At 39.4% G+C, this 11,379-nt stretch overlaps 1 protein-coding gene across 1 annotated transcript; it reads left to right on the forward strand.

The window, feature by feature from the left end:
* Positions 1–3,475: 3,475 nt before the first annotated feature.
* Positions 3,476–10,315, forward strand: mdfic2 (MyoD family inhibitor domain containing 2). The gene is made up of 3 exons (XM_041033437.1): positions 3,476–3,572; positions 7,375–7,596; positions 10,059–10,315. Exons 1-3 carry the CDS (start codon positions 3,476–3,478, stop codon positions 10,313–10,315), a joined length of 576 nt encoding a protein of 191 aa, XP_040889371.1.
* Positions 10,316–11,379: the final 1,064 nt, after the last annotated feature.

Raw genomic sequence — 11,379 nt, forward strand, 5'->3', positions numbered from 1 at the left:
AAACTCTCACTTCCTCCACTGTGGAGAGAATCCCCAGTTGGTTTAAGTCATATACTGTTAGACGCCAAAGAATCCAATTTACCCCATTCCCATACTTCTTTGATTTCCTTTGCTTTGTAAGGTCATTTATCTGCTATCTTAATTTGGAAACTGTGATTTCTTCCCTCTGTGACAAGCAGCAGGAGTTTCTTTCCCCCATCCTTGTTGGCTGTCATAAAGGTAGGCAGGTGGCCTTGAAGATGTAGAAAAACTTGAACATAACAGACATGTTCAATTAGAGCAAAATGATCTCCAAAATGAATTATTGTGTTCTTAATGGGTTGAGCAGAAACACTCCCCAGAGCAAACAAGGTGATCTCTGCTTTAAGGTACAGCACTTAAAGTGGATCAGAACAAGCTGCTCCACAGGAAACTCTGTGGTCGTTAATGAAGACCATTAATAACTGCAGAAACGTATACTCTTAAAGATCTTTACCAGTAGTAGAGCAGTCGGTCTGTCAGAAAGGGATTCTTTGATTTCATATTTCATCCTTTCCCAAGCATGGCTGTTTCTCAGACGTGATTTTTCAGGATTATCTCTTAATCCTGTGAGGAAATGGCTATTGGAGGCAAGAGTTCCCGTCACGTTCGCACTGAAGTTTAACAGTAAGTTGATGTGAAAACAGACAGGGGAAGTCAGTCAGTGTTTGGAAAGGCTGACCAGCTAGACCGAGGGATTACATATAAGGACATTCTGGGTTTGATGATCTTTGTTTACTTTCTGATGAATTTAATATTCACACTAACGGTTTGTTCTTATAAAGTATAAATAAGGCAAAATAAGACATTAAGGAATTAAGAATGTACATTTTATGTGACTATTATCATACAATATTCAACAAATGCACCCACAGTCTCATCATTTAACATGAACCAAATAATGCTTCAACTGTTTGTTGTCCCATCTGTCATATTTTAGACATTCACCTTTTATCTATCTGATAGTAATGACATCTGCCTGTAAAAATAAACTTAGCCCACCAGGATTAACCATTTGTAAAAAAAGACAGCGAGTATGACATCAAGTGTCGTCTTTCCTTTGTCTTAGCCGGCCTCAAGGTGACATGGGAGTCGGCTCTCATCACCAGAGCCAACTATGACACTTATTCTCCATGGAACTCATTATGGGGCAAAGGGGACCTCTGCACCGGCAGCATGTTCAACAAACTAAGACATTTTATGAAAACCAGAAAAAAAAAGAAGCTCCATTCAGTTCAATGAAGCACCTGCCAGGGCCACACACACGCATGGTGCAAATGTTAAGTCACCCTTCCAAGGTGATCTGGACAGGGGAGGAGGAAACATTACCTTCTGTAAGACTTTCTCATTAAAAGAGAGTTGAATTACACTGCATTCATGTGGGATTATCTACATACAACCAGCCAGGTTGTATGCAGATCATGGAAATTTCACCAAAAAAAGTATTTTCTGGTTGTTCAAAACTACGCTTTTAAAAACAAAATCATAAGTCCCACAAAAATCGTACCCAAAACGGCTACATTTGCCTTCAAAATATATTACTTATAATCTATCTTTAAAGTTGCAATATCCCGAAGGAGTTGTGGTAGACCAGAAACTAACAGGAAACACATGGATGACTGTATATCACCTTCATGCAGCATTAAAGCCTTCTGCTGTTGTCTCCCTCAAAAATACCTGAAGGTTTATCAGTATTTGTGGCCATACTGCTCTTCATTTTCCAACTCTCGAATCTGACTAAGTCATATACATGCAGAGAGTAATTAAGAAATTATGATGTGCCTTAGTGTGGTTATAGCCAAATTACGTTATCAGTTAATAAACAGACAATCACTTTGAATGGAAATTAAGATGAAGAAGCAGAAAAAACAGGTTCAGACAGCACATAAACACAGTAAGACTAAAGCTGTGATGAGGAGCAGGGGTGGATGTGTACAAGCACTTGTTTACAACTGTAAATAATGGAGTGGGCTGTAAGTGCAGCGAAGGGGGTCAGAAAGCTGTCACTTAGACGTAGTGTAATTTGTACCTGAACTTGATCTTAGGCTGTCACTTCGCTCTGCATTAGGGAGAGCTCTAATGGGACAGAGTGTCAGCCACTGTGACTTCTCTGTAGACGCAAGGCCGCACAGCACATTTCAAAGACAGCACATTTCCATGGGAGCCAGATTAACCACGTGACGTGCTGAACCTCGGTGACGGTGTCACTGATGCAGACCAGTGAAACAAAACCAGCTGTGTCAGTGAGAAACAACTTGACCAAAGAGTGGGAATATGGTGTTGTCACATCATCACTGTAGACCTTTTGAAGAACACAAGAGCACGGTCTCGATTTGTCTTTTCTCTGTCACACTGTATCATCATCACAACACAAAGAACATGTGAGGGGGAGGAAGAAAGAAAGCACTAGAAACTCTCAGTGGAAGTTCTCTTCAGGAGTTATATTTACACTGAGCGCAGCATAGTGGGAGCTCAGTAGACAAATACTCTCACATCTTAATTTTTCAATTAGCATGGCTCTTGTTCTCTAAACATATGCAAACACAGCGGGGCGTCTATTAAAATGCAACTCTAGTGTTGAGCCTAATTAGAGTAAATTGGTTGGCTTGTATTCGGAGAAATTTGAATGCAGCACGCCATCCATGTTTCACCGCGTGTTTCGCCCCAACAAACAAACTGGCACTCGCTGCCTCATAAATATGTTCAGCAGAAACACAGCCTTGAAGGAGTGAGTGAGATGAGGTGTGTGTGTGTGTGTGTGTGTGTGTGTGTGAGTGTACGTAAACTGTAAATGTGCTCAAATGTGGCACGTCTTCATTTCTTTTCAATAACTGGGATCTTCCAAAATTTCTCATATAGGCTGAAAAACAAGGACTTGGTACTTGTATGGTATTTTCTCCCATAATATTATTACTGTGACCTTACAAAACCTCTATCGTGTGTCATGATGACGTGATAATGCATTTGTAAAGGGAAATAATTTAAAGTGATACACCCTTTTACTATGCGATGCTCTGCGTTTGCCTTTGGCTTCATTATCACTTCATAAGGGGAAACAAGTCAAATTAATAAAATGTTGCTGACTTTGTCTCAGTGATGTTTTGAGAGGAGCAGATCTTCAGTGTTTTTGCCAACGTCACTGGAACATTGGAGAGGTTTACAGTACTGTAGGCAGCAGGCCAAATGGACCCTGTGCAATGTAGAGGATAATTTGTCCTGGATGCTCTCTGCTTTGCAGAAGTAAACAGCTGCCTCCACAGCCAGGACCAGAAGACTATGTTGCAGCCCGCTGCTTGAGACCCTAATCCTGAGAGCTGAGGAGTGCATGAAGACACCGAGCTGTGGTAAACCTGTGTTAGGCATTAACTCACACTGGCCTCAGATGTGTGCAGCCTCATATTTTTGGCTTGAGGTAATCAGGTTTGTCATACTAAGTACATTTTCTATTTGTGATGCAATGGACCAGATGGCAGATGAAATGACTCTGAGAGCCGATGTGAAAGACAAAGGGAGAGTAAACACTGCTGAGGAGAGCTCCATCTGGGCGAGAGGAGGTAAGTTAAACTCAGACTCAGGTCTGTGGAAAAAAATCTGAGCATCACTATTGAGTCACTGTGTTTCTTGTAAATCTTTGTTATGATAATGTACAATCATCGGTGTCATCTTTCCTGTTCACGGTACTGAAGCAGTTGCATGCATCTACCTACTGCTACCTTGAAATTCAGCATGAGGAATTTTTCAGTTGTTGCTCGGTTTCAGAACAATTTCCCCAACAAATCACATTTTGCAGCAATGACACAAATGGATTTTGTCAGTGGCTTGCTTGCATACGCTCTTTAAATTGTGTCGATGTTTTCTGTTCGACGTGTTGCAAATTTGAGTTTGCATTTTGATTTAAAACATGAAGTGAAATTATCTTCAGATCCGCCGCTCCGAGTAACTGTGGTGTCTAATGAGTGAGTGCGGCCCAGCGAAACACTGGAACAAAACCTGAAAAATACATAGTATGCCTGCAGGCCTTATTTCTCTATCAGCTAATGGTCATGGGCACGGACTAGCTGCACCTCTTACTTAATTCATTAGATTACCCGGGAGTATCTCGCTGCTTTTCAGCTCAAACATATACGCAGATGGCACTGATTTTGGAGTTAATTTTAACTTGTTGTGCTTCAAATACCAATCGATGCCTTCTCCTCTTCCCATTTAGCCACTGAGAAATGACAGACAAAAACACAGTCCATGAGAGATAAAAGAACATTTCAAGCTGACAAACGGTGGCAATAAACCGAACTTTGTCATTTTGTTTGTATTTAAAAAAAACAGCTAATAAAATCTTGTAAATGGCCAATACAGCCCTGAGCAACATCCATTTGTATCTCTCTTTCAACAATTTAGGTAAGACAAATACAGTTTATTCGACTTTCAAAAATGTGTCCAGACTGTGAATAAATCATTAGGCATTAAATGTTAAATAAAACAGAGAAAAGAATGGTGAATAATTCATTTCAAATAGGTGGTGAAAAAGTAAACAGTCTGCAGCCAGCGCAATAATTCATTAATATCTATTTAAATCAGATGTTAACAAACAGATCTACTCCTGCACTCGAAACTTCTCAGCCTCACTCCACATTCTGGCGTCTCATTTTCTGGAAATTTCTTCAGCACATGTTGACTCTGCTTGCCATGTGCAGACTGTACATTTTTACGTGTGATCAGTGTGGACTTTATGCCTTTTCATGATGTCAATCTTGTCATTTACCAGCTGTTTCAGAAGCAATGGGTGTAACACTGATTGACATTGAAGCTTCACTGATCTGTTTTTCTATGTTGTGTCAATTAGTTTAAGCCTCCACAAGTAGAAAAGCTGTTTTTAAGATCAGAATATAATGGACTAATGGACTCAATGAATTCTGTGTCAAACTATAATTTCTTCCTTACTAGTAATATTTATGAGTTTTCCAGCGCTTGTTAAGCTTTGGATACTCTTAACTATTAAGCTGTTAATAACAACTTCATGTCCATTGACTGGAAAGTTACTTGAAACAGAGAAAGTCTGTGTGCTGCTGCAGTCAGTGGTAAAATCAGAGTACAGATTTGCAGATTGAGTAAACACAGAAAACAATATGACTGAACAAAAGTGGCTTATCAGCATCAGATAGTCATTTGATGCTTACACACATAGTGGATGTTCTCCCCAGTCTGTGCATAGACTTTGAAGCAAAAGTCGGGTTAGCTTAGCTAACTCACCTTCGGACAGAGCCAAGCTGGGTGTTTCTCTAGCGCAGGGATCGGCAACCCGCGGCTCCAGAGCGGCGTGTGGCTCTTTCATCCCTCTGCTGTGGCTCCCTGTTTAAATGTATTTTTATTTTGGCTCGTTCGTTTTTTAAATGTAATTCCACATTTGAAGATTATGGTGAACTTGTAACATTAAAATAAAACGTTTGTAACTTTTGGTCGCTCAAAATATGCGTCACAACCGCCGATGTGCGACACCCGGCGGCAATATTTACAGGTTGACAGCTGACTGCACGCTCCAGCTCACGCGATAAAGTGATAGCGGAACACGGGAGCAGACGGCAGGTGCATAGTTTGGATTTTTTATTTCATATAATAGACATTGAGTATTTTATTTGAAAGCAAGCATCAACCAAGCCTCTTTTTTTCAGAGTTCAAAATGTTTTTGTTACATGCAGAAGTAAACTGATTTGCAGTGATTTAATAACTCCAACACATTATAGTTTTTTTACAAAAAAAAAAAATAAAATAAAAAAGACAAGAAAAACGATATATGCAGTGTTATCCCCATTTTAGATGTCAAAAGGGTTTTGTGGCGCCGGGTGTTTTGTTTTCTGTCCAAATGGCTCTTTGAGTATTTAAGGTTGCCGACCCCTGCTCTAGCCGTTAACAGGAGTGGATTGGCTGGATGGAGTCAACGACCGGAAATGGGGAAAATCTTGGTGTTTTCTGTGGGTTGAATGAAAAAAAAAACGAAATATAACATGTTATAAATGCTAGTATGTGGGTTTAAAGGCACTTAACAACAAAAGACTAGCTATTTTTTTTCCAGACTTTATGCTAAGCTAAACACCTACTGGCTCTTTTTTCAAGTTCAGCGACACAACACATACGACAGCTGCATCAATCTTCTTATCTGACTCTCAGCAAGAAAGGGAATAAGCTATTCTAATGAATAAAAAAAGCCTGTGGATAATATGATTAAATTGTTACCATTCATTAATTTAAGTCTCAGTTATGTTTTGATCATTTGATTTAATTGTTTTATAGCTATAATTTATCTCACACTTTCATTCCCCCTGCCTAGGCATTCACTCTTTCTTAAGTGTCACCCTAAAAGAATCTCAATAGTCTGGTTTTCCTGGACAGCTGTTGTGTCCTGTGATGGTATAAATGCTGTTTAAAAGCTTTTTTTGTGCTGACAGAAAGAAACTGGACTATGCTGGCATGCAAATGATCAGCGTTGTGGTGAATGTGGACTCCACATTTCTCCAGCCAAGAAATAGCGAAAGAAAAAACACTTATTGTTTTGTATCATATTATGTTGTATTGTGTCATATTGTATCTTGTATCTTGTTTCTTATCAGGCATACAGTACCAGTCAAAAGGTTGGACACACCTTCTCATTCAGTGGTTTTTCTTTATTTTTATTACTTTCTACATTGTAGATTCATATTGAAGACATCCAAACTATGAAGGAACACATATGGAATTATGTAGTAAACAAAAAAGTGTTAAATCAACCAGAATATGTTTTATATTTTAGATTCTTTGAAGTAGCCACCTTTTGCTTTGATGACAGCTTTGCACACTCTTTGCATTCAGTTTCATGAGGTCACCTGCAATGGCTTACCAGCAGTCTTGAAGGAGCTCCCAGAGGTGCTGAGCACTTGTTGGTTTTGCCGTCACTCTGTGGTCTAACTCATCCCAAACCATCTCAGTTGGGTTTAGGTCAGGTGATTGTGGAGGCCAGGTCATCTGACGCAGCACTTCATCACTCTCCTGACTGAGAGAATGCCAAGAGTGTGCAAAGCTGTCATCAAAGCAAAAGGTGGCTACTGTACTTCCACACAGTTTCATATCATGTCCTTTTGTATTGTATTGTGTCCTATTGTGTCTTATTGGATCAATTTGTAATGCCTCTCATCAGCAGCTTTAGAACATGTGCAAATGAGGCTAGTTGGACCATTGCCTGTTGTGTTAGTCTGTAAGCCTGTGTGTGCCCACACTAACACATGCTGGGGTATATGGTCTTTAAATCCTCAGTCAAATTGTACTGTAAATTGTACCGGTTGCAAAAAGATGTGTCTTTATTTATTTAACATTTTGTGTCTTTCACAGAAAGGATCCAAAGTGAGGCTCAAGTCAGCAACTGGAGACTCAGTGAAACTGCAGAGCCTGAGCCTGGGGACACCAGTAGAGAGACAGATGCTCAGCGGCCCAGAGAGTGTGACAGCTCCTCTTCCCCTCTGTTGTCTTTGAAAATGTACCTGAGGAGATCTTCCTCCACAGCCTCCTCCACCACAGACTCTCTGTCTTCTTCTCAGCAGAGCAACATGGGAGGTTAGTGACACCAGCACCTCTTCAAAAACCCCGCAGCCCCATCTGATGCCCACTAACTGCACACACAGCTGCCAAACACATCCAGATAAACACACATTAAAATCATTTCAGAATAAAAAACCTTGTGGTGAGTCCTCAGTAAAACTGTTATGAAATGAACTTTTTCATCCAAACACAGCTTTGCTACTGATGAAATAAACGATTATTAATATGCAGAATAATAATGCCACAAACCACAGACAGAATAAAAAATTTGACAAATTGCAAGCTTTATGCCTCACCATGCTGTGAGAATGCTTAAATACAGTTCATATTATCAATTATGAAAAAGTGTGAATAATTTAGAAACTGAAACTACAGCAGAAAAGAGAAAGACTAATGTAAAAAAATGGCCACCAAAGTAGAGTCTCTACTGTAGATGCAGCAGCATAACTGATTACACCGCAGACTGTTTATATTCTTATGCACTTGATCAAATTAAATATTAAATATGTCATTTTAAAATAACTCATTTTAATTAAAGTGAAGGTTCAACATTTTAGGAAATACCTTTATTCGCTTTCTTTCCAAGGGATGAGATGATGTCAGTCTCGTGTCGGTTCATACGTCGTCAGAGTCAGGATGTTATTAGCCTAGCTTAGCATAAAGACTGAAAGCAAGGGGAAACAGCTAGCCTGACTCCTGTCTAAAGTTCAGAAACACTTGTACCTACACATCTAAAGTTCACTAATTAACATGCTGTGTCATGTTCGGTTAACCCATACACAGACAAGAATGTAAAAATGACTTGGTGGTTTAAGTCTCATGCTACAGCGTAAGAAGCCAGATATCATCAGTGAGCACATGTTTGGGTACATGTGTATGTGCAGGCACTATGGTACCAAATATGGTTACCTCATTTTGATGACAAGGCCTCAGGAAGTTGCACACAGTCACTGTCCCCCAACTGTTGTTCACCAGATTGCAAGACCCATTTGTCACCAAAGTGTAGCTGGGGTTTCATGTAGGTACATTCAGCTATTTTCAAGCATGTAAACACCTGAGCAGGGACAGCATACTGAAGGTGTCACATGTGTGTGTTTCCCTTGTTCCTCCACTGCTTCTCTCTAGCTCTGTAGAACTACGGTGAGACAAATAGTCAGCGACTGGAAAACCCTTTTATCTCCCATTTGATTCAAAAGAAAAGAATGCATTAGCTGCTGTTGTTTATAGTCCCTGTGCGTTGCTTTGCACTTAAAAATGGTGCTCTGTGCTAGATGGTGTTATTACTGCTGAACCTCATGAGAATGAATTCTGATGTATTCACCCTGTTCTCACTGGATTATCACATCCACCAATGAGGTTGAGATGTTTTTGCTCGTCTAGTTAAAATGACATCTCAATCACTGCGTATCATATTTCCATATTTAGGCTGAGTTCATTACTTTTGACTTTGGTGGGGGAAAAAACCCCACGATGTAGCCAGTTTACAAATCACAAAATTAGGTTTTCACTCATAACTTCTTTTTTCTTTTTCAAAATTATTATTATTTTTTCTTTATTTTACAAATTTAATCTAAAATTTAGCAAATTTTCCACATATGCTATATACAGATGACGCTGAAAAAAACTGTCCAGCTTCTAGAATTTGTGGCCTATGTGATGGCGGTGCTTCTGACGACTGATATTGTTTCTGTAAACGCTGCATAATTTCAATCACATATGGTAGATATATGTTGAAAATAAGTACAAGTGATCAAGTATGTGAAATTTGCTGGTATCTTGCCCATACAGTGGCAACCTAATGAATTCAAATTAATCATACCTCAGATAAAAATGTGTATAATTCATCCTTAACATTGCCATAAATGATATTCTGAACATTTAAACAACAGATATAGAGGATTAGTCAGTCTTGGAGGAGATATATCTCTGTATTCCGTGCAACACAAGTCATAAGGTCTTTCCTACAGCATGTCTTCGGTAAGTAACTGTCTGTTCATGGTCAGTACCATTTGATGATCTCACGCTTCATTGCACCCATGAGGGCACCATTTGGCAAAGGCTGCTGGGAAGACACATAGCATTGTTTCACTGCAACCACACCGCAAGTTGGAAATGCTCCTGGCAAAGTATACAAGAGAGACTTCTAGTAATTGATTATGTCTCCAAACAGCTTTCTTGCTTGTCTCTCTGTGAGGGAGCGAGGCATGATTTCCTAAATTATGCATGTACAGAGGAAGGAAAGGAGGCTTTTAAAATGTTATAAGATATAAGTGAAGACAAGCAACTCTTATAGCAACACAAATGATTTATGTTCCAAGATATGGTTTAAACATCACACATTATTCCAAAGAGATCATTGCAGAAGTGTGAAGGGGTTGTTGGCTTTTATTAAGTCAAAAAAAAAAAAAGTAATGTTGAATAACTACAGTGGAGTAAACCTCCTTTCCTTCTTTCCTTACTGGGTGTGTCTCCCTCAGTTGACTGTGCAGGAATCGTCCTGAACTGTCTCTTCTGCCGCTTCTACGATATGATCCTCATGCTGCCTGACTCCTGTGTGAGAGCTGCCAATAACTGCTGCCCCAACTACAAACAAGTCATCCCACCAGTGGAGTCCACACCCAGCAGTGACGATGACTCTTGCGTTGACTTGGACTGTGGTCTGTTCAGTTCCTGTCATGATGCAAGTGATTGCCTGGAGCTAGCTATGGAGGTTTCTGAAATATGCTACCACTAGTACGAAACCCATGCTAATCACCAATCACCGTAGGCAACTGGCTGGATAATCAAAGATCAGACTGTCCCATGTGAAGTGGAGGATTTCTAAGGGCTAAAACACACATAAATACAAAGAAAATATCATTAAAGCTGTGATACGCAACATTTGTGATATTAAATGATAATAAATATATAAATTATCCATCTGTGTATTCATGTGACCTTGTTTTTATATTTTGTGTCCTGAATGTATGAAATAGACCATTTTCTTTGCAGACATTTTGACTTGTTACAGCAGGAAAAAACAGGTGGAGCTAAAAACATTTGAACAAATTATGTGTTTGTTCTCATTTGTTCAACCTTGATTTTATTGTAAAAGTGACAGCCCCAGCTAATAAGCAACATCTACCAGCAGTTTGCTAATATTAGTCACCATTAGCTACTGGTCATACCAGATCAAGTAAGGCTGCAGCAGCAAAACCTTTGAATGTATTGAATTGAAGTGTGTTATATTTCTTATGAATTCAGGTTTTCATTTCTAAGAAAGAAATGTTATACAGTTTCACTTTAAACCTTTGAATATCAAGCTAGCTTCAAATTTTGTATGTTACGGTTGCATGTGTTGGTTAGAAATGTCCTGGCCAACAAGTGACTTTAGTCAAAGTGCAAAGTGATTTCATTTTAGTCAAACAGTTTCTTTCCACCTACTCAGGAAGCATATTACTGCTTCAAAGATCAATAGATCATTGCTGACTGATGCATATGCATCCCACACTGTCATTGTAAACAATTACTTCTTTATCTCTGACTTCCTCCTACTAGGTTGTTACAAAAACTCACATCATGACTGCAACTATCACCATCTATTGTAGATGAATGAGTGAATACCTTAACAGTCTGGGTAATGTAGTGCCTTGAATTTAAATTGCACTGTACCAAATCACTATGCAGCAAGGCAGCAGTGTCATCACAAACAATACACTGGCCTCGAGGCCTGTAAATTCCATCGCTGCTGTGTTGATACGCAAACTGTCACACCAGCGAGCACTCCAGCTTCAACATGATAGTCTTTCTGAAGTATGG

The sequence above is a fragment of the Toxotes jaculatrix genome, chromosome 3, assembly GCF_017976425.1.
Source record: "Toxotes jaculatrix isolate fToxJac2 chromosome 3, fToxJac2.pri, whole genome shotgun sequence".
NCBI lineage: Eukaryota > Metazoa > Chordata > Actinopteri > Toxotidae > Toxotes > Toxotes jaculatrix.

Bases quoted from the DNA above. Each gene is read 5' to 3' on its own strand.
- mdfic2 (XM_041033437.1), top strand. From the start codon at position 3,476: ATGGACCAGATGGCAGATGAAATGACTCTGAGAGCCGATGTGAAAGAC. The intron at 3,573-7,374 runs GTAAGTTAAACT...TGTCTTTCACAG, and splicing joins CTCCATCTGGGCGAGAGGAG to AAAGGATCCAAAGTGAGGCT. The intron at 7,597-10,058 runs GTTAGTGACACC...TGTCTCCCTCAG, and splicing joins TCAGCAGAGCAACATGGGAG to TTGACTGTGCAGGAATCGTC.